Source organism: Cebidichthys violaceus, unplaced genomic scaffold (genome assembly GCF_023349555.1).
Source record: "Cebidichthys violaceus isolate CVI_PGR_0920_01 unplaced genomic scaffold, fCebVio1.0.p SCAF_175, whole genome shotgun sequence".
Lineage (NCBI taxonomy): Eukaryota > Metazoa > Chordata > Actinopteri > Perciformes > Stichaeidae > Cebidichthys > Cebidichthys violaceus.
This window is the reverse complement of record NW_027176346.1, coordinates 152,345-176,694: the sequence shown is the minus strand read 5'-3', so window position 1 is coordinate 176,694 and position 24,350 is coordinate 152,345. Positions and strand designations below refer to the sequence as shown.

The 24,350-nt window shown below is 42.0% G+C and overlaps 1 protein-coding gene across 1 annotated transcript; it reads left to right on the top strand.

Annotated features, from left to right (window-relative positions):
• The first annotated feature begins 267 nt into the window (after positions 1-267).
• cers1 (ceramide synthase 1) lies at positions 268-24,343 on the top strand. The gene is made up of 7 exons (XM_068712827.1): positions 268-1,455; positions 15,804-15,963; positions 18,186-18,366; positions 18,653-18,814; positions 18,947-19,094; positions 19,222-19,382; positions 20,479-24,343. The coding sequence occupies exons 1-7, from the start codon at positions 1,207-1,209 to the stop codon at positions 20,519-20,521; spliced, it is 1,104 nt and encodes a 367-aa protein (XP_068568928.1). The 5' UTR covers positions 268-1,206; the 3' UTR covers positions 20,522-24,343.
• The last annotated feature ends 7 nt before the right edge of the window (positions 24,344-24,350 follow it).

Sequence of the window (24,350 nt, the reverse complement as noted above, 5' to 3'; positions counted from 1 at the left end):
GAAGTGTGGTTTTGTTTTTGCATGCAGACATTGATTAATAATTACAAAAAAATGTTCTAGGTGGGTTTTTTTGTCACATTTTGTGTGATTTGCGTGACTTATATGTAGTCATGTATAACGCATTCGTCTACACTGTCTCTTTAAGTCATCCTTTTTAATCCTCAAGCAGACGGTTAAAACAGAAGATAGCGGCCCCTAATTACGTCACGCCCCCTCTCGGCTTTTTTTTTTTGTCTTCTTCTTCTTCTTCTCGCATAAACGCACGCTGTCCTCTTTTCAACGTACCAGTTGATATCCATGTGAAAGCGAAGCGCGGCTTATCAAAAACGCAGACACTTTGACCATCCCAGAGCGGCAGCGGCGACAGCGGAGGAGGAGAAGAAGAAGAAGCGACGGCGGCCTCTTCACAGGACAATATTATTCCTATTTATCGTTATCTATTCGCTGGAGTAACTCGGCTTCGTGTGCCGGTTTGTCAGGACTCTGCCTCTCTAACTCATGAAGCGGCACAGAGACGTTACATAAGGCGACTAACGGTCGGAGATGAGACGTTACGGCGGAGCGGCGCTGTAATCGCATGTGCTGGCTCTGGGCTTTGGCACTGGAAAGGCGACACAAACGGACCTCGAGCTGAATTCGTTAACGTGTTGCGAGCTCCTTCATCGCGTTTAAAGGGTAATTTATTCAAGTAGCTAGCTTTAGCTTTGGAAGCTGCATCCGATGCTGGTCCTTTCACTATTGTGCGCGTTTGATTTAAGTTAGCTTAGGCGGCTAACCAGGACGCGCTGCCGCTGATGATGATGAGTCCCGCGTGCGTATAGCGGAATGATGATCAGAAGAAACCACCACCAGACACGCGCTAATGGCTCGCAGTAATTGTCGAAACCATATTTGATATTTGGTCTGCGTGATTATTAAATACAGCCTCGTAGCCGGTCAGAACCTGGTGGGCCCTGCTATCAATCATAAAAAAAACTGCCCTGGACGCAAAGAATGGGGCCCATGTCTTAAATTGGAAAACAAAGAATTAGGCTACTGAAGAGGGTAAGCTGGTTAGATAAGCTTGTTTTAGCATTTTTAGGTGAGCTAGCAAGCTGGTTCTCGGATTAGCCACACAGTCTGGACTATACTGCTCCCTCCACTCCCTCTGCCCATCAATTGGAGTATATATCATTTTCGGGTTCCACGTTTTTGTTCTGCACCACCATGAGCAGTCAAAGCAGGGACGCCGGGCCGGTCGAAGTGGAGCCCATGCCGGGATACTTGGACCTCATTAGCAGAGCCTCTACCGTGATGCTGGGCGCATGGAGAGACTGTAGCTCTTGCGGTCTGGAGCTCTCCAAACGGACTCTCCTGGATAACGCATACATTACCTGGACGGAAATCGCCCTGTTCCTCTTTAGCGCCTTTTTGTGGACGCAGGTCAGGCGGGGACTGACAGAAAGTCTGTTTCAGGTGGGTGACACACAATCACAACACAATCCCCAGCTCCCCAAAGGTTAATTTACTGACACCCTTAATTGATGGGTTTAGCAGCTCATTTCTCTAATTAGAGCCCCAGCACTGCAGAAGTGTGGCCCCTGTGCCTCCCCATCTCTCGGGAGTGATTGAGGGCTCCAGACTGGATGTGAGGCAGTAGGTGAGGGTGAGAATAACACATGTTAACAAATATTAGATCCAGTTGTAGGCTTAAGATAAAGGAGCATGGAGAATGTGAGCTTGTTAGACAGTCAACATCCTTATCTAGACTTGTGTTGGGCAAACATTTGAGCTGAACAGGTGTAACAAATATGTCAAAAAGTAGGACATTCTTTTTGGTGAGCAGTTCTTGGTATATTGGCAGTTGGCACATACAATCAAACTGCGAACTCTTGGCATTTCATTGTTTTCATTCTAATAGTATGTGTTTTATAGTTATTATACTGTATAATGACCCTAGCCAATACAGTCCCAGTTACAGCCATGGAGCTGTATCCTGATCTTGTATTTTATTCATCTCGTAATCTGGTCACAGATTGCAAATATTATATAACATATATATTACACATATATTACATATTAATAGTCTGAACCAATTGATATACAACAGCATCTATTTTTTGTGTGCTCACTGAATACGATTCAAACATACTTTTACATTTTATCCATTTGTAACAGTCCATATATTCCTGAAGCTTTTAGATTTCTATTAGTGCCTTTTAGGTACTTTTTGGAACATGGCAGCAAGGTCATTAATGGCAATTATGTCAAATTGCAACTGATGCAGACTTCCTAACATCCCATTTCCCTCACCCCTTTGTCTCTTTCTCTCACACACACACATAAATTAGTGGTGGGGCAATGCTGGTACAATTTTAATATATGTAATTTTATATCCAAATATATAGCAAAATAATAGATTTTCTGGAAAAGTTGTATTTTCAGAATTGAGACCAACACTGTAAAAACATCAGTAGAACATCTTGGTACTAGGCACCTGAGGATGTGCACTTCATCATCCATATTGTTTCTTACCACAATATCTCAATCAGAAGCTCAGTCTGTGCTCTGACCAACTGGCCCTATGCCTCATCTATTCCCTCCACCCATCCAAGTCCGGAGTACCTCCACACTGTTGTTGCTGCCAAGCAGAGCCCTTCTCCACAGAAAGCTAGGATGTGGCTCGTTATTCTGTCATGATTGTGGATGGGGGCGGTACATGGTAGCACATGGTAGATGCTACGATGACGATGAAGTATACTGGAGCTCAGAGCCCCATGTGTGAAGCCAGATGTGGCCTGAAAATGCGAAGAATGAGGCCTGTTTTCCACTTTACATTACGCATGTGTGTCTCGCTGTGTGTGTGTGTGTGCGTGCTACGCACTGACCCCTATAGAACAATGTGGGATGCAGCCCATTTAAAGGCTGGATACTGTAAGGGCTGTGAAGAATGAGGTGAGATTTTGAATTAAGAATCAGTCGGTGTTCCCTCGGTTATTTGGTGCATGTGTAACACCACCTTGACAGTGCTTACATCAGGGATGAAGAGGACGGGTTCACTGTTAGGTCAGTCGTGCTGAGCTAATGCAGTGTGAGTATTGCTGCAATACATCACAAAAACTGAGACGGGTCGTCGGGAGCGTACGACTATATTTGACATCTTATTTGAGCACAGCTAATTGCATCGGCTTGATTTATACAGGATGTTTTCTCACTTGTTAAGTTGGACATAAAGTAAACCACAAAATGCATTTAACACAGTACCTGTCAGCAATGATTGAATAGTGGTTTTTATTGTGTTGAAGTACACAATAGCTATGGGCTCTAAAAATGACAGCACAAACAATCCTGAGTACACACCCTTAATTAGATTCAGAGAGAGCTATGAAACCTTATAGACATCAAATGTGAGCTCAGACATCAGTGGACAAAGCACTGTGTAATCTCATGCTGTGTGTACTTGTGTAGACTATGATGTAACGTGGCGGACATGTGATGAATGAATGTTGGCTCCTCCAATAAACATGTCAAATATGGATCTTGAAGAAATTATTCTTATTCTTCATGAATTTGTTCAGAGGACCTATTTCTTGTAGCGTTGCAACGATTAGGCAATTAATCGCTAAGTTGAAAGTCCAAAGACAATTTACCATTAATTGTTTCTCATGTCATTTCTCAAGCAAAAATGACAAATATTTACTGATATTTCATTGACCAAACGATTAATCGAAAATATTACTCTAATCCATAATGAAAATAGTTGTTGTTGCAGCCCAAATTTCTTGACTGAAATGAAATTAAGCTGTATTTGCAGAAGTTGTTGTTGAAGTTTACTTCACATCTGACACAAGATCTGATGGATACAAAATAATTAGTTTCCTGTTTTGTTACCTACAGTACTCTCTGTCGTCTTTGAGGAATGCAGGTTGAGCCACTTCAAATAGCCACTTTCCTCCTTTTGCATTTTCCACGGTACACTCAGATTATAATTATGAAAGCAGCAGAGTGATGCTTGATTTGGTATGCTTAGCTTTACTGTACTCAGTCAGTGGTACCATAATGCCCACAGCCAATGTAAAAAAATGTAATACAAGTGTGGGACTATAGTGCCTTCTGGTGAAACCCAGTCACTGATAAAAGCTAAAGAAGAGATAAAGAGATATTTAATCCTCAGTGTCCTCAAGCACACTGCTAGACATAAGACTGTGGACACATGCTTACATGGGGACTATGGGGACTCTCCAGAAGCTAGGAAATAAGGTCGCAAACCTTCAGGTTGGATGGATCAACTCCTGCCCTGAACTAGAGTCTTTTGTACGTGTCAACCTTTCTGCTTTTATGTCAACCAACCGAGGGAAGCCGGGTTCCACATGGCACCTTGATCACTTCACGTGTCAGTGAGCATGCTGTTGGGTGAGGTAAGCAGTGTGTTGGGTGTATAAATGGCCCCCGTGCACAGTACTGTGTGCTGGAGTGAGTGGTTTTCATTATGTTTCACTTTTGGTTTGGATGCTTGAAGTGTACAAGCCAGAGCAGCTCGTATTCAGGTTTAATTAAACACAACTGGTTGATCAGCCACTTGAGCTCCACTGTTATATAAAAACACTGTGGGTCCGTCATATTCTCCTGACTCATCCGTTGACACCTCTGACACTGGCATTTTAATATGTGTCCTTTAAGTTAAGTGTTGAAAAGTTTTGCATTTATCTCAGGGAAACACTTGGTGAAATCCTTCGATCTGCTCTTACTGAAGAAGTAAATGTACCCAGTAATATTCTAAATGTCATGTGACAGTGTGAAAGTAGCTGTACTCCTTCCTCATTGTCTATGTAGCTTCACTCCTCACTCACACACTTGTTTGTCACAGCACATGCCGGTTTGTCTCTCTTTGCTTGCGTGGTTCAAATATGTGTTCATCTGGTGGTTTATTAGTCATGCATTGCAGTTATATGCATGCTTCTGTTCACAAGTGTAGTGAGGTTTCAGATGCATACGGTTGTTGTTTTTTTCATACGAGCGCGCATGTGCAACTTCCTTCTACATTATTGCAACGCCTCAAAGACAGCAAATGGAGAAGATGGTGGGAAAATAGTGAAGAGAGTAGAACGTTATAAAAAAAGAACAGAATGATGACACTACTCAGAAGAGGTGATCAGAGGGGATGAATTACCAGAAAAGGAGGAGACAGCTAGAGAAAGTAAAAAAAGTGTTCATATACCTTCTCACACACGCACATGCTACTTCTTCCCACTACCTAACTTTTATATCCGGCAACACACTAGCTGCTCAGTGTGGACAAATAGGCAGGCAGTGGTCAAACCCTAGCTGCTGCAGTTAATAACCACTTTCATAAATGCCTCCCACACACACACACACACACACACACACACACACACACACACACACACACACACACACTGAAGCGGTCACTCAAAGAGTAGAGCAACAATGTGTTTGCCAGCTCCAGCCTTGTTGCAGAGCCTATTTCCCCTGCATTGAGCAAAGTAGCACCTTGTCCCCTGCTGCTGTTCTTCATGTGAGAGCAGCGTTAGGCTCGACAAGGTCCCCCAAACCACAGATCCCAGATCACTTTTCACAAAGGCCCTGCTCATTGTTGTGCATTAGCGACGCGTAGAGAAACCTGATACTGGATTTGTGGTGAAGGGGAAGTGCTATCCATTCAGCCAAAAGTGCCCACTCAGGTGAAACTTGCTTGTAGTTTTGACACTGATTGCAAGCAGTTGTTCGGAAGTTTGGTTATTAGGCCTATTAGTTACATCCTCCTCTCCTCTCCTCTCCTCTCCTCTCCTCTCCTCTCCTCTCCTCTCCTCTCGTGACTCAGCCATCTAATTTATCATCATCTAGCGTTTAAACGAGCAGCACTTTCTCCGTCACCTGACTTGTGATCTATTGCTCTGTGTGCTTCAGTGTGTCATGTGTCATAAATACTGAGCACTTATGGGTTCACAAAACTGTCAGCCCCACTGTTTGGGCTTCAATTAATCAATATGTGTCACTGTGATAGATGCGCATATATTAGTCTAATTATATCCATCATATGTGTTTTATGCATTCACCGTATTTTTAGGTATTTTTTCAATTATAGCATAATTTCCGTGCCACAGTATGTTCCTAACTTTGTGTGTGTGTGTGTGTGTGTGTGTGTGTGTGTGTGTGTGTGTGTGTGTGTGTGTGTGTGTATGTGTGTGTGTATTGCCTGCCTTGAGGATTGTTCCAACCTGTAATGCACACAGCATCGAGCTGTTCAGTTCAAATTTCTTACTGACGTATTGGGTGGCTGGCTTGTCAAGTTTAGCAGCGGGTTTCCATATCACTGCCTTTTTTAAGCAGTAGGATCCTTCATTTGCCGTATCATTCATTTGCCGTATCAGCAAAGATTAATATTTGTTAAGATAGATGCAAATTTGAATTATGTATCAACAATTTTTAAGTTTGGTAAATTACAGAAAACTCTTGACAGTGTTACCACACACGTCTCATCCGTCAGTGCCCTGCTAGTTAACACTCCAGACACACGTAGGATCAGATGTAGAGCTCACAAAAATGTGGCAATTCATTGATTAGTTGATCATAAGAAAAGCAATCAGCAACTATTTTTCAAAGAAAAATTCTTTCAAAAAATTAAACAAAACATTCTTCCTGCCTCAAGTATTTTGTGCTTTTTCTCAGTTTTACATAATTGTAAATTAATTAATGGATTGATAATTAATTAAACATTACAAGATGCAACATTTTTCACTACTGTTTGACATGTCATAGACTAATTGATACATCTGAAAAAACAATCAGCAGATTAATTGATAATGAAAACACTTGTTTCATATCCTCAACCAGGTGAAGAGAAGAGGATGCAGCCTTCACGTGTGTCTAGAAATTCTCCATATTTAATGTATTCCATATTTAATGAAACCGTTTGTAGAGCCTGGTGTTGTTTAGACAGCAGGTCTAGAAGGTAGAAACAGCAGGAGGGCTTTTCTACTCTCTTACACGGTGAATCACAGCCCAAGCAGCCATATGTACCACCAGCAACAAAGTGGGCTCATGAATCAGCTCTGTTTGCTGACTGTGACAGTCTGACTCTCCTCCACTGGAATGTGCTGCGAGGCCTTGACCGCAACAGAGCCACTGTGGCCGGCCTCTCAGTCCTTTTTCCTCTTCCTCTCGCTTTGTTTCACTTACTTGCCTCCAGATAGACGCAGTGGACACAGGCTGTCATTAGACAAGAACACACTGTCATTGTAGGCTTCACACTTGGCAGATGTCTCTGCTGTAACAAGGCCACTCTATAACTGTGTGATGGAGCGCAGTGGTTGGAGGTCCGGTACATCCACATGCACTCACAATCAGAAAAGAGTGTTTCCTATGCTAAATGTGATCAGAAAAGTAGCCGGCAGCTTTCTTCTTTGTCCTCCTCTCCCTTCAATTCACCTTATCTCACCTTTCCTTTTTTTTTTTTTTCATACTGTCTTGTCAAACCTCAAAATCCCCTCAAAGAAATTATATTTTGGCAAAGAATGACAAACATTTTCCAGTGGAGATTAACGTCTAAACTCTGGAGTAGTGTCAAAATGAAGACTCTTTAAAGTTTGTTTTGTTTGTATGTGGATGTTATGTAAGAGGATCAACAGTACATAGAGACTTTAAAAGTCTATCAAATGTTTTTAGTATTACATCGTTATACAGTATGTATACACTTTGGGGATTAAAACACGTATTAATATGAATGAAAGCTAAAATAAACACATGCTTACATTGTTTGATTAACTGGATAGGTCTGTTTTGCCAATGTGTTGCTATTCCAAAGAACCCCAGTATTGTGGGTCTGCTTTACTCCTCACTGTAATCCATAACTGAACCAATAACCTAACCCTAATCCAGACATCCCATCCTCCTTTAGCTCCACTAGACTGTTAGTGTAATGAGGCCTGTCTGCAATATCAGAGCTATAAGCAACCGTCTGAGACGAGCTGCTCTAACGATAGAACAAACACGCACTTTCAACAGCAATACACTTTATTGAATCTTAAATCGCGATTTGATTTGTAATTTAGTATCACAATTTATAGGATATCTGATTACTTTTTACATTCTTGCCTATGTGGAACCGTTGATTGATATTGTTAATGTATATTTATCTTTAACTTAACTATGTATTTATATATTCTATGATAAAGTTAGTTTATATGTGTGTCGACCTCACAGGCAGGATTCCAGACTCAGCTAGCCAGATTCATATTTATTATTCAGCTCCATATGGTGTCAAACAAGATATGTCTTCATGTTGGTTACATTACAGAAATATGTGACTTTGCCATGACGAGGTTTAAAAACAACTCTAATCATTTAACTGTGTAAAATCCCCCCCAAAAAACGCCAGAACCTGCATCTAGCATGGGCATCTGAATCTTTGTGTTGTGTATCATCATACTTCACATTAATGCACTAGAAAAGTCTCTAAATACAAAATAAAAGCACTTCATTTCCCCGTCTTTAGCGTCGCTGTCTGTCTATGAGAGTGTTTTAAGATAGCGTCTGTGGGTGGGTGATTATGGTCGGCTCATGGACCATGGGCCTGTTTATTCATACATAGATTGGCCTGCTAAAGACACACACACATGCATTCATGCTCACACACACATTCTCTGTGTGTTGCCAATAGCAAGGCTAGTGCATTATAAATGACAGCCATATGTCTTCTAGCTGTCAGTTCGGACAGGAAGCAGCTTGAGTGAATATCTTAACACTTCTCTGAGACTGTATGTTATTTTTCCACTCTCGTTCCGATGCTTTAACCAACCCAGAAATATGAGGATGTTAAATTGCATTGTATTTGCCTAAAACATGTTTTCCAGCAGCATTATAATAATTGTATACTCAGTCAGTTTGGAAGACACAAATATAAACCATATGACCAAGCATCACAAGCTTTATGCTCACAGCAAAATTAAAGGAAGTGCATCGAATAAAGAGCTCACTGTATGCTACTTAAATGCCACAGTGTGTCTGTAGTATTTCTGTTGTGTGTGTGTGTGTGTGTGTGTGTGTGTGTGTGGCGTAAATGTAACAGGGTACGAAACTCATGATTTGTCCCTGCAGAGCGAACAAATGTACCGTCTTCAGCCAAAACGTAACAGCATGGTTGGTACAAGACCGTGGTACATGAAAAAGGGTTCAAGAATTAGTCTAGTCAATAACACTTTTGCATGATACATTTTCTCTTTTATGTTGATTTTTGTCAGCAGTGCTGTTGCCTATCAATGCAATATGATTAGGAGCATACATTTTCACTTAGGCTCAGTGTGAATGAAGTGGGTCAAATCTGCCCAGCTGGCGGTTCTTGAAGTCGTCTCTCCTGCTCTAATGTAGCTTTAGCCTTTCTGATCACTGCTGTAGCCCCACTAAATAATGTATTCTCCTTTTACTGACTGCTTTATATTGCAATAATACAATGGAGACTCCAGAATAAAAAGACACCTAAAAAGGTTGGGGATTAGGACCCAGCAGTGTTCACTGAAGTCTGTGAGGAAACATCAATGAGCAGCTACAGATAATGAAGCTGAAGGAATGAAGACATAATGAAAACATATCTCACTTCAATAGAGAGTATAAGTCTGTGTTATTGTTAAGGCCCACAACATGATTGGTTGATGCCTTTATTTGCAATGCAACAGATCAGAACAAATAAATAATAGCATAACTATAATAGTAATATATACAGTTTATGTGAGAATATGTTTTAGCTTAATTTTGTGAATAATTTTTTTCTTTTCTTACTCACATACATTGGGACACGTGCAGGAACATCACATGTACGCTCACACACACACACATTTCTCATTTGAATATATCTATATCTATTTTCACAACAGGAAGTGAAACTTCTGCAGCTTTAATTCAGACTAAAATAGGTATTTGATGGCTCCTTTGCTGTGAGTGTCAGATGAGCTAAATGTAAGTGTAAATAATAGTTGCCATGACTATCAAGTAACAAAAGATTCAATGGCTTAAATGTTGTGTTTCATAGGATTGAAGATGTTTTGCAATTTAGCTTAAGTAATCAAAACCGACTTTGCTCCTCTCACTTGTGTTTTCGTTCATATAATTTGGCATCACGCTGCTTCGCTTCTCATGGCTTTTAGATTTCCAGCTTAACTGTGACATACATAACTATAATACAAGACATGCCAATTCTCCATTAGATATAAGGTCTAAGCTATATATGGAACAGTTACATTCAAATTCCATTTCAGTTTACTTCATTCACGTTTTTTCTGTCCAACCAAACTATTTGAACTGAACATATCTATCTGTAAATGACCTCTCTCTCTCGTAAGGAATTGACTGAACACAAGTATACTTTTGTATTCGAGCACACACTCATACACACACACACACATACACACACACACACACTGTCACTACATTATTTTAGGTTTTTGCTAGATTTATGTTGCTTACTTTATGTTTGCTTTTTTGTTTACTTGTGTTGACTGCATGACTTTTGTATCTGCTTATAAGGTGAGATTCCTTCTATAAACCTCTAGGGGATTTTTAATTGTGTTTCTGCTGCTTTGTTCTATTGTGTAGATAAAAATAATCAACAATTAAAATCAGTAGCCAAAGACATCTATGCCACTGCAGTCATAAATTGTGTTCATTAACTCACTCGTGGGTGCTATCTGCTCTGTCCAGTCACGTATGTGCAAATGAGTTTGCTCAGTGGCTAATCGTGTGTTTTTAATCAAATCAGGTTCAAATGTTTAGCCTCTTGGTTTAGCACCAGTATTCCAGCAGAGCGGTGGCCATCTGGAGTTGTGAGTTGTCCTGGTGGGCCATGAGTTCAAGCAACATCCATATGGAAAGTAAAAAAAAAAACATGCTGTTTAAATTAGTCTGATCGTCTAGCTTCATCCAGATGTGTTTCAGAAAATAATTGCACCCATTTGTTTTTGTTGGAGTGGACAGAACTGTTGTCCCTCGTGGTTCATATCAAGCAAATGATTCAGTCTTGTTTCTTTATAGAAAATAGAAAATATGTCTCTCTGTCTCTGCAAACCTCAACATCTGTTGCCTTCAGGTTAACAAGTTGAGCAAAGATGATCTGTGTAAAAAGGTGGTTGAATATGGGATAGTAGGGGTTTTGACCCAAAGATACGTGTCGTATATGTATCATCAAGCGCTCTTTTGCAGTGGTGACTGAGAACCCGTAAGCTTAAACCTGTCTGTGGCTATAAGCTACAATAAAGGTACAAAGAAATAGGGTTACTACTACTCATTCACCTGCTGATACATAAATAGATCAGATATCTTCAGATAAGAAACAGGTTTTTCATCATCTAGTACCTAGACCTGATTGAGGTGCAGTGTAGATCATTTCTGTGTGCACGTGTATACGGTGTGTTTTCCTTATCGATGTGATTAGATTAAAGAGTGTCTCATATGCCTCATAGAATGTCTTTTGTTTTCTTAATCAATTCCTTTTATTGCGTCACATACAAATGAACAGCCGACTCATCTCACCAGAAGGCAGGATATGGAGGTAAAGAGGTCAGGACGGAAGTATTTGCCAGGAAAGGACAGCCAGTACCAGTTTACTCACTGTCCCAGTATATACACGGTACAGGAAGCCTGGGGAGAGAGAGTCAGGTCATATACATCAGTGACATTGGGATAACTCCCACATTGTTTTTACTTTTAACATGCAGACAGCGGCATCACTGTGATGAAGTCTGTTGCTGTGTTAAGCTGTTGATAATGCAAAGACTTCCATGTCGCTGCGTTCACATTAAAAGCCTTCCACTGGTGAACTAACTGCTTGAAGGCCTCTGACTGATGGTGATGACTACTAATGAAGCCTAGTTCCAGACCTCTCATTCACGTTCAGTGACTTAATAGGTGCTGTGACCATTCATGGCTGTTTCATCAGTCTGAGAAACATTTGACTAATCAGAGCTAATTACTGTAGGTGGGATTAAGAATGGGGACGTTTCGCTTCATGGCTACCTAGTTACATCCGTGAAAAAGGAGGACAAGGGAGATGAGACCAACGCTGCTGTACAAGTTGTTTTAAATCTACATACAGAAATCTACTCTTACCAATCACAACCACAGCTTCAGTGTCAACTGACAGTGGGACAGATATATTACCCGCTTTGAGTCAAATAGGGTACAATAAAACAAAATAATCATCCTCCCAACAAGGTATTGATTAACGTTTGCTATAAACCAATCTACAGTTGGATTTGAAAGATTTTAGCACCATTTGATGGTAAATAAGTATTAAATATTGTGAGCAAGGAATGCTTTTTGATTATTTTCTCTTTACAGAGGCAGATGTTGTGTTTTGGGTGAGGTAGACTACATGTGTAATGAAGGAGATGTTGATTCTAACCAAAAGTCCAGAAGACACCTCAAATAGCGTTGTGTAAATTGTTAATCACAAATATATATAGTCCAATACTCTGGCCATCCATTGGATTAGCCTTTGTTAATCTCATTTGTTTCAAATCTGGGAAAAAGATGTAAAGAGAACGGAGGGAAGCGGTGGCAGAGCTTGGTTTAAAGTGACGTCAGATTAACGAAAGAGATCGAAGGAATGAAAGAGCGTGAATGACAGAGGGGACCTTATTGAACACATCCACACCGGAGCCAGCATTCTGACTCACTGGCCCAGTTTATCTTCTTACACAACAGGTCAGTGGAGTCCATTCACCCTCTCTCATCACTTGCTTCAGGGAAGGTCGGGGGGGGGGGGACTTTTAGAGAGTGGCGGGTAAAAGGGAGGGACATAGGGTGCAGCTGCAGATAAGCAGGGAAAAGGACGGATGAGGGAGGGCTGTAGTGGAGGAGACATAGATTCATGCTTTGCCAGCATCCCTGCATGGTTGCTATGGGAACCACTTATTTGTCGTCAAATTATCTTTCATGCCGACTCTCTTCCTGTCATACACTCTCTGTTTTTCTTCCGTTTCCTTTTTCCCTTCTGTTTTAAAAACGATTCTCTGTGTGTGAGAGAGGGGGGGGGGGCTGTTGAATGGTCGCAGGTCCCAGCTGAGTGTAATTCAAGGCCCTGTCATTTATCCGACAGAGGACGAGTGGATTATCTCAGTGTCCTTGACCCACTATACCCCCACTTTGTAGGCCGGCACAGAAAACTAAAGGGTAGACTGATAGAGTGGGTGGACAGGACCTAGTGTGTTGGTGGGCTGGTACCGAGAGACAATAACAGAGCCATTGGCAGGTTATGTAATCTCTAAAAATCTGCATTTGAAACTAAAATGTTGGCCCTGCTATGTGGTTTTGGTTGCTTAAAGGCCGTGGTCAGAGACACCACCTTGCAAGGGTTTAAACAATTTGATGTAATCTGGAACATTTTAGCTCTGCACTGTATGCTGGGTTGATAATCCAGGACCGGCACTGCATTAAAAAATGCATGGGGCTGCTTTGGTGGGGTTGCTGCAGGTACAGATTGGAAGAGGAAATGCGATCCAGGGAGTGCAGTTTGAGTAACAGATCCATGAGTTTGAAAGCTTATCAGACACCAAAAGAGCGGTGTATGTTACTGTGAGGAAGGACCTGACAGTGGGTAGAAGAAGAATATAGAGGTGGATAGAACAGATGTGGACATAGAGGCATTAGTAAGAGATGTATGGAGCAGTGAGGCAGCAGTAATGCTGATTAACTAAGTAAGGTATGAGCTGCAGAGCCACAGCTGCTGTCTGCAGTAACCTGCATCCGCCACTAGTGAGATTCAGCCTGCGTGAGTGCGTAGGCCTATGTTTCTATGTTTTTGTCTATCAGAGGGGGTGATGTGGTGGAAGATTGAAGGGGGGGGGGGGTATACTGTGTGCTGACAGCTGGCTTCTAAAAATAAATGTCGCAGGCAGGGGGGAGACACAGGGGTGAAGAGAGAAAGAGCGAGTGAGCTGGGAAGAGCATGAAATAAAGGGGGAGGAGGGTGGAGACGGAGGCTGGGAGGGTTGATAGAGAGGGACTGATAGAGATGTACTTAGAGACTTGAAAGAATGTGTGTGAGTGTCCTGAGACCCGGTCATGAATTTCCGGACACGTACCACATGTCCCCACAGTCTCGACCAATCAGCGGCAGCGCTAGGGATCATGTGGCCCCCTGCAGCTGCCTATCCTCTTCTTCATGCGTCCGCAACACGAGGACCACAAAGACGGTTTGCCGCTACATTTTTATATCACATCAGTGTTGCCCCTGTCAGCTTCCTTCCCTGTCTCGTTTTAACCGTGTGACACCATCAAAGAAGAAGAGACGGAAACATTAGAATGAGGCAGAGAGAAGGAGAACGAACGAGGAAAAGAGTGAAAGAAAATGAAAGGAAGATGATAAGCAAGAGATAAAAGACTGTACAGACAGGAAAGGTTTCACACATAAATTGTGTAATGCATCTCGGTGAATGTGACTTTCTGAGAACGCATGGCTTACACGCGACTCTTTCTATTAATTTGTCATGTAGTCGGTCACTTAACCCTTTCGTATCATATGCTGTAGACTAGCTGCTTAGTAACAACTGACTGAGATGTACTGTATCACTGACACCGACGACTTTCACTTTCCTGCCTCCTGTTACACCATTTCATTGCCTTCCAAAGTCGTGTGTGTGTGTGTGTGTGTGTGTGTGTGTGTGTGTGTGTGTGTGTGTGTGTGTGTGTGTGTGTGTGTGTGTGTGTGTGTGGTATGTGTGTGGCATGCTGTGTATGAGGCGTTGAGCTGGGTTTGGTTTCCTGTCTTGGCAGAGCAAAGACACACTGAACACCTGCCTGTCTCACTGCTTAACTGATGTACCTGTCTTACCTATTATGCCACAAGATATACAGAGGCTGAAGAGAGAGAGAGAGAGAGAGAGAGAGAGAGAGAGAAAAAAAGGGAGGCAAAAGGTGTGATGGGGCAGCAAGATAAGGGAGGTGACAGAGGAAGATGACATGGCTGGCCCCCACCAGTGAGTAGGTGGAGTTGTCATGTTATCACGCTGGATCAGGATGTCAGGGGCCTTCTTTCCGACTTCCTCTATTTCTGCTTGCAGAGCAAACCATAAGCAGATTTGGGGCAGACGGTCACATGGTTGAAATGTACTGTAGCTTACGGATGATGCTGAATGCATGTGTGTCAGGACGAGAGCGTCATACAGAGAGGAAGAGAGCGCATGTGTTCGTTCAGTTATAAGCGTATGTAAAAACGGCATCTGTTGTATCTGTAATCTAACGTCCAAGCAGGCATCTTAAATCTCAACAGGGTCATCTTACACTTTCTATTATCATCTCAATATAAACCACTATATGAAAAATGCAAAAATATACCTATTTATTATAGATACAATGTACACTAGTCTCTTGATGTCTCCATTCTTACTTCCTGTTATACCCAATTGTTTTCTGCAGCCAGTGTTTATTAGTTCAGAAAAATGTGCCTGAGGTTGTTGCAATAATTACAATCCCTCCAAAAACATCTGTGGTCCAACTGGCTAAAAATATTTGAGCCTTTGCATCGTGGAACAACATAAACGGTTCTTCACGAAATAACAAGAGAAGCCACAACACCGCATCAACGGACCGTAAAGAATCCGTGTGGTGAATTGTTTGCGCCACACGTATTGAATTAAGAGCCTTGTATTGAATTTCACAATTCTGTAAAAGGACACCGTCTAAATGAATCAGTAATTGTGTCTAAAGGGCCTCCCAGCAGTTCACCCGGCCTAAAGAAGCAGCCAAATTAATTCTGTGACTTCCTCTCCTCTGTTCGTCTGACTGTGTCTCTTCTCTCTGCTCTGTCCCTGCAGCCTCTAGCACAGTGGTGCAGGCTGCTGCCCAAAGATGCTGCCAAGATGCCGGAGAGTGCGTGGAAGCTGGTCTTCTACACCATGTCGTGGTCATACAGCACCTACCTGCTCTTCTTCACTTCCTACTCCTTTTTCCATGACCCGCCCTCTGTCTTCTACAGTAAGATACACAACAGTGGGAACAAATGTTGTTGATTCAGCAGCAGAATTTGAAATGGAATTTACTGCTTTCAATTTCTTTTCAGTGGGTGAAGCAGGTCCATATTAAAGATGGAACTCAGAAAAAAGCATGTTAATAGTACTGCAACTGAGACATTTCCTTTCCTGACCCGTCAATTAAAATGTCAAATGAAACAGCAGGCAGCACGCCTTCATCCTATAGAGACTCTGTGAGGGTAAACGGACACTTTGAGTAATCAAACAGAGAGATATTTATAGCTGTGCATACAGTTCATGCATATGAAGCCTTGAAGTGATCACTGTTATCCAATCATCAGCGATCAGCTGTTATTGATACAAAAAGAAAAATGTTTTTATAGCAGTCAAAAGGACAGAAAATAAGTTCCAACAATACAAAATAGAGCAAAGTTGTATGATAGAATACATTAAGTGTTGCCCCAACACTTAATGGATGACTATCACTGCATTGTTAATGGAGCATAGATGTGTAACAGGGATTTCACTTCTATTCCAGCGATGTCTTTTATGGCCTCTGTGCCTCCTCCATCAGACATGGAGGTGTCTGGGCTCCAGTCGAAACTCCATCACTCTGAGTGGAGCCAGCAAAGGCTGGTTGACAGTGCCAGGTTCATCTTTAATAGCTGCATCACCTCTAATAGCCGTCAGCCTGAGAAGTGTACAGAGGCAGTGTGCTGTCATGTGACTGGACTGTTAGAGAGAGACAGAGAGAGAGATGTGGAAGCTTTAAAAGAGAAGAATTTTATTTGTAGAATGAGGGTGAAATAACACAGTGGCAGAAACGAGGAGGGGTCTGAATTCTGAAGAGAAGAGAGGGGAAAAAAAGCTTCATTCTCCAGGAGAAAATAAAAGTCTACAGTTCCCATGCCTCCCCTTGGCAGCTCTTCTTTTGTGATCCATCTAACAGCCTTCTCCTCAATGTTTAATGACAGAAGGTCCAATCAATAAACATTACGGCCCAAACGTAACCCCATCCCACCAGAGACAAACCGTACTCAAACATTAGAGGAGAAAGTTTCCGTCCAACATCTGATAGCTAGCCTAGCAGCCTCAACGTACATTTGTCATGTTTTGCCTGTGGTACTTTAGAAACCCTCTCTGATTCCCCTGAGCTTAAACCTGATCTCTCCAACCTCCTTCACATACTAAATACCCCGGCTGACCCTTCACATCTGGTATCCGGAAGTATTCATCATCTACACAAGATGAATCCTCTGTGGGTTAGTTCTAAATATAGCACGGCCCATCAGCTGTATGCCTTTAAATCTGTTTGGACAAACCTAAAAGTTAAATGGAGACAAATTAATTCAAATGGGATATGTTAAAAAAAATTGTTTATCCAGCAAGAATGTATTGAGTCGCAGAATAATGATGGGACTAAGTGACACATCTTGCATCAGTTTAATATAAATACATATATAAATATGTATTTACCTTAAAAAAATATTTGATTGTACATTTAAAAATGAAATTCTTTCTGCAGTCTCCACAGTCATTTGTAATGTAAAATGTGTTCTCCTGGTTTTAATTCACAATGTTTGAGAGCATTCTGAGACAACACATGACTTTGCGCTGATAAGCAGTGACTCTGAAGTAACGATGCCCTGTTGGCATGAACTGTTTGCAACTCTGTGAGAGTTTGTGATACAATCACCTTCTGTTTTACCATGCAAGCTACAAGAAGATGCACAACAAAAAGAAAGACAACACAATTACAATACGAATGAGAAAGCTTGCAGAGAGGCTCTCTGCATGCATTTTGATAATACAAAATGATTCATCCCGCTTCAGATCTGAAATAATAATTCATATAGTGATATCAAATTATGGCAGACATCATTTTTACAAGGGCTGTCTGTGTACATGGATGACTTTAAATGAGTTAAACTTACGGTTAGGTCACCGAGATATAGTTCCACTTGTTGGCTACAACATAAAGTAGAATGGTGTGGCTGCAGTGAGGGAAACGTCTATGCAATTTGAGAGACTTGGAATTCAGCCCTAGTAAACACACACACACACACACACACACACACACACACACACACACACACACACACACACACACACACACAAAAGAAGTGTTGTCATTTATCTCCTTCATTCGTTCTGTGACAGTTCCGACATCCTTAATGTGTGCATCAGCCCGTAACCTGTGGTCACATGTCCTGTGTGTTCCTCCAGACTGGCAGAGTGGTATGTCAGTGCCTGCAGACATCGCCATCGCCTACCTGATCCAGGGCAGCTTCTACGGCCACTCCATCTATGCTACGGTCTACATGGACGCGTGGAGGAAGGACTCGGCTGTGATGGTGGTGCACCACATCATCACGCTGGCACTCATCAGCTTCTCCTACGCCTTCAGGTACTAGTTTAATGTGTCTGCCTGTTCAGTCTGAAAAGAATAGAGCATAAGGTTTGCTTTTTGTAGTTAAATGAAAATCCAATAAATGCACAGCAACTGAAAGAAAACAGGAATCGAGAATGCAATGCACTTTCTTTTGCAGACTGACAATGTCATGCGCACAATTACAGCTTTACTATACATGCTTTAGGAGGGTTGCTGGTTTTATTATTGTATTCTTGACTTAGAGATATTAGAAATAAGCTAAAATATACACCTACTGCACCGTGCGCTCGCTGCCCCTCAGATACCACAACGTAGGGATCCTGGTGTTGTTCCTCCACGACATCAACGACATCCAGCTGGAGTTCACCAAGCTCAACATCTACCTGAAGTCCAGAGGAGGAGGCTATCACCTGCTCAACGACGTGCTGTCCAACATGGGCTCCGTCAGCTTCAGCATCACCTGGTGAGGCTCAACAAACACGCACACACACACACACACACACACTCTGACCCGTCTGTTTCTTATTCACTCATGAAGATGCTGAAGCTGAATAGACATCAATTTCTACCTCTGGTTTCTATCGTGTTCTCCCAGGTTCTGGTTCCGTCTCTACTGGTTCCCTCTCAAAGTGCTGTACGCCACATGTGTGTCCAGCCTCCAGTCTGTCCCCAACATCCCCTTCTACTTCTTCTTCAACACTCTTCTCCTGGCGCTGCTGCTCATGAACATCTACTGGTTCTTGGTAAGGACGCTCATGTTTATTCATTCAAACCCACAAAGAATCTACAGTCAATATGTGTTTTGTCTAAACTGCAACGACACAATCTTGACTCCTGTGTGTTTCCTGTTCCTCCCCTTGTTCCGTGTAGTTCATCGTGGTTTTTGTAGTGAAGGTGCTAAAGGTGAAAGAGGTGAACGACGTCCGGGAGTACGAGGATGAGGACGGCATCAAGGCGGCAGCCGGACTGCTCAGAGAGCCCCGGGCAGAGAACGACGACGATGATGCTGGACATCACAACTCCTCCCAGGGGTGAGCTCACACCATCACGCCCTGTCTTCTAACTTCATCTGACAGCGAGACCTCAGCGAATAATACCACCAGCCAACTGCTGGCAGCTTTTTACTGTAAATGTTGAGTAACCACCAGTTTAACGCTACCAGATGGAGAACTGGGATTTAAAAAATATATATATTTCATAAATAAACACATTTTAAAGTTGATTTTGTATCCACATGTAGCCAGGTGTATTGTTATATTCTGAATAAACAAAACTAAGAGTCTACAGCCATGCTAGCAGCTCTGTGAGACTGTACTCGGGCACAGTGTTGCTGTGAGCTAATTACATTTTTTTTTTAACAGGTAAAAGGATGGATTTTGATCTATGTTGTAGTCAGTTATTGTAGCCAGTGGACAAAGAAGTCCGTGTCCTTTCTTAACCCATCCTGGCAGTTATTGCAATAACTATTCGAGGGGATTAATTTGAATAATATGAAGATTTACAAATTGTTTGTGTCTTCTTCCATAGAAACCATCAGGTTACGTAATGGTGATCTCTTCTAATGTAAAAATAAATACTCAACACTCCAAACAGGAATATGCCAACCTGACTAAAACCAAAGTATATCTGCTTGCGCCTTTATCTGAACTCATTGAATCATCGGTCTTTATCTGAGGAGCTGCCTTTAGCCTCCTGACCGCCGTGTGTCCCTCAGATTATCATGGCAGCCTTTGACCACTTAAACTCTGAAGGCGTCGACAACAAAAATCCACTCGTGTGTTCACAGGGGGAAAAAACTGACACCGTACAAGCTGTTGTGTTGTGGTGCAATCCGACGACTTGATAACTTGTCCTCACCTGAAGTCCAGGTGTAGATGCGGAAGGAGCAGATCTCCCTCTGAGCTCGTTTAACTAGCGGCGCTCACAGGGAGATAGGATCAAAGGGCCTGAGGCCATATGGAGATGCGATTATGTGGCACTCCTTATCTGACTGGCCTTGACCACTGCTGATATCCTCTCTGCCTGCTAATGCCTCACACCCGATCACCTCGCCTGACAAGCTTATGCTCCTGTCCTGCCCTGCGCTCTCAGTTCCCCTGACTCTCTCCCTTGTCTCTCTTTTCCCAGGAAGCACGTGCAGAACGGGGTCACCAAAGAGAAGCACCTATAACAGGCTCTCCGTCGCCACCACCTGGCACTGGGCTACAAGTACAAGCAAGACAAAGACGCCCTCCTTGGACGGCTCATGCTCCAAAAAAAGCGTGGCCGAAGGGAAGAGTGTCACGGAAAATAAAAAAAGGGAGGAAAATAGCAAGTTGGGCTGCAATGGGTTTTTACTCTTTTTATTTTGTTTTAGAACATTTCATTTCATCGCTGTCATTTTGTTTTGTTTTTATTAGAGCACTGTGAATGTTATTTCAGGTGACTTTTCGTCTTATTGTTGCAAACTTTACATTTGATAGATTCAGTAGGAACAGAAACCAGTTTGAGTGAGAGTTGGACAGTAGTGCAGGGTGTCATGATCATCACCGCCGTCGCCCTGAACAGCGCCGCAGCACCCAGATGAGGAGACATTTATCGGCCTGTAGTGGTTCTGTAGACATTTAGACCAACAGTAACCTTTAGCAACCTGGTAAACAAGCAATATGCTGAATTCTATAAGGGGGGAGCCGTGTTTGCCGTCTGTGAAATAATGAATTCCTCGTCTCCTTTAACCTCCGTCCATCTCATCTGACGCAAGACATGAAGATAAAAGGCTTAAAATCACAATTCAAAAGGGAAACCTTTGCGTTGTTCTCGGTATCACCTTCCGCGGCTGCAGAGAGGCATAAAGAGCCTGTCTGGCAAGTACAAGCTGCTGTTTCACCACATGTATTGATTTTCATATCATTGCACAAATCAGTGGTGGTGACTGCACAGCGCTGGCGTCCATTAGTCTCAACAGAAAAGCCACATTGGTGTGTGTAGGTATGTGTATGTTAGGTGTTTTAGGATGGATGTAGCTGGATCTTTAAAATCCTTCACAACATTTCACCTCTTAGTTGTTTTTTTTTTTACATGTTATCTCTTGTACTGATGATCAACAGGCATTGGAAATATTTAATAGTATGGAAAAAGCTTTTTATTCTTTCTTTTTTCTGTCTTTCCTACGTGTGCTGCAAAGCATCTGTTGCTGCACTGACATGAAGGCATACAAGCTGGTTGCTGGTTTAATGACAGCAAATAGCTAGAATTGATTGACTGGGTTTCAGTATCATCCTCATCATTTAATTTGTTGAAACAATATGGATTTGATTAACATTTATAACCGGTTTGTGTGCGGTGGCGGCTATCGGGTTCATAGAAAATTGGAACAAATAGCCCAGAACTTGTGTAAAGATAAAGATCAGTATGATGGGAAAAAAAATAAAATATGTATGCACACATTATGGTATTCAGGAATGCATGACATCGAATGATTTTGGAAATATGCTATGAAATTGTCTTACAAACAATGAAGAAAAAAAATCCTCTAGCTATGTAATCATAATGTCTTTATTAATGTCTAAAGATCATCCTAACGACCTAATTCTTTGAAGCAGCAGTAACCACTGAACACACATAACGCTGGCTGACAAACACACACAAACCAGAGTGTGATCAGCTCTCCTGTGGCATTTAAAAGTGTGTATTTCAAGATCTATTTCAGACACGCATTAACAGATCAGATTAAAGTCTATTTCCTCCCAGAAATCTCACCTATGGTAAGATTTTTTTCCAAAACATTAAATTAAACTACGGTGAAACGGTTTCCCTTGAATCGAGGAGTTACCCCGGATGCCACTCGTTTGTGTGTGTTGGTGGAAACAGCTGATGCACCTGTAAAAAAAAAAAATTCTTCCTACCTTCTCGATCAAATTCAAGCTCTTGTTTCGATGAACAGCATGCTTGTGCTGCTGGAGCGGGCCGCAGATGTCGCGCTGTTTTAGTTTATCTGTTTTGTCTTCCACGATCCCCAAATCAGCACATGAGGGGAGTTTTAATTTTGTATTAAACTATCACTTTTATTGCTGTAGTTCAGGTTATCATTGTTGATTTTGTTTTGTTTTTAATTGCTGCTGTTTTTTTTCTTTCTCTGAGAGCACTGTTGGTATTCCAGTTTTGTTGGTTTTTTTTCCTGCGGTGTACAGGTTGGTGATGGGGAGAGTTGTTTTGCTCATCTACATCACAAGCATCTGGATTTACTCTCAGATCTCTTCCTGTTACTCTGAATGCAGGCTCACACGCATTTTACTGTAGTCGTTATACAGCTGTACTGTAAAGCAACACGACTTATCAAACACATGTTGTCGTGTGAAATATATCAGACGATCAGAGTCCTGTGGCTGACTGGTTTTACTCGCATGGTGTTCTGGCAGGACGAGACCTCTGAGGTCTCGACTGTGAGACTAGAGGAGATGAGATTTGATGGTATTTTTGTTGATTTGGTGACAGATGACAGGAGTGAAGTTTGCAGTAAACCCACAAAGACCTGTGATCTGGATTAGATGTGTCTGGTATGGTACTGTGTGCGAAAGGAGCACCTTCAGTCTCTCTCCCAACTGTGTCACGCTACAGACAGCCCTGCGATGCGATGTGTGAACAAGCAACTATGAGGGCTGGGCGATATGACGAAATGCACCATCAGACGATATGCATTTGCTGTACTGTTAACACCGGGGTGTCAATGTTGTAAATCCACGAGCGGTTGTATGGAACTATTGGATTTTATAATTTAGCATCTAAAGTACTTTGTCTTTTCAGGTATTTACTTTGATGGGTTACTCAAAAACAGCTGCAGCAACTTCCAGGTGTGGATTAGTTATAAGTCAATTGTTAAAATATGTCAGTATGATGTGAAATAAATTATAACCATGTCGCCCACCCCTAACGGCTGCCCAGACATGACGAAATTATCTGAAATTGAAGGGAAAAAAACATGAAATTGTCGATTGATTTTTCTCTCTGTATGTATTTGGCCGATTCTTATTTAAACGTTTGACATGTCGGGAAACACGTCGCACGTGAAGCTCAGCTCGGTCAGACAACTCGCTTTGTTAAAGCCCAGACTTGATACTTGATGTCTAATCTCTGACCTCCTCACTCTCCGTTTGAATAAACCAAGATCAGCTCAGAGGAGGTCAGGGAGAGACGGTGAAATGGTGAAGCAGTGTTTACTGCTCAGTTTGCAAAGGCAGCAGTGGCTCTGTGTGGCAGGGAGTAGAAGAGTACGATGCATTTGATTTCTAGGCTCTGGGCTGAGCCGAGACAAACATTACCATCAACAAAGAGAAATTTAGGGAGTGATGATAAATTTATAATTTGCTGTATGAAAAAACATTTTGGATCCAAGTGTCTGACCTCGTCACTCCCTGATCCTAATGTATGGAAACGGGCCATGAAAGGAGCGGCGTTTGCAAACTGAGCAGTGAAGGCTGTGTGTATTGGATCTTCAGTATTGAATATGACATGCAAGTTGTCCGCCTGAACCGGCTCGCAGGCTGAGCCTCCATTATGACACAAAGTATTTTCATGAGTGCTTTGATTGTGCCAAAATGTCCATCCAAATTATGAGGCAAGTGTTTGTGGGAGCGGGTGAAGAGCAGAGCGGAGCACTAGTAGAGAGTGACGGGCGGTAAAAGCCCTGCAGGTATTTCTTCTAAATTGCACTGTAATTTATTGATATTATTATTATTATTGTTCATTAGTAGGTCAAAATTAGAAAAGGAGAATTTGGGAATTTGTATGACTTTCTGGGGAGAAAGAAAATGTAACTAAAACATGTTAATGTAAAGTTTCTGGATTATTGATTGACTGTAATCGGTACAAATTGACCCTTTTGTTTCTGACCACTTTCTAAATCTGACCACTTGATGAAGACATACTTGCTCTTTTGAAATGCAATTTTAATACCATTCAGCCAATGTTATCGTTTCATTTTTTCCCATAAAATAAAACATGTCAGTAAACAAGAGGCTCGT

What these genes read in the sequence shown, in the direction of transcription:
- cers1 (XM_068712827.1), top strand. Translation starts at nt 1,207, where the DNA reads ATGAGCAGTCAAAGCAGGGACGCCGGGCCGGTCGAAGTGGAGCCCATG. An exon ending in TGACAGAAAGTCTGTTTCAG is followed by an intron (nt 1,456 to 15,803) that starts GTGGGTGACACA and finishes CTGTCCCTGCAG; the next exon opens with CCTCTAGCACAGTGGTGCAG. An exon ending in TGAACATCTACTGGTTCTTG is followed by an intron (nt 19,095 to 19,221) that starts GTAAGGACGCTC and finishes TGTTCCGTGTAG; the next exon opens with TTCATCGTGGTTTTTGTAGT.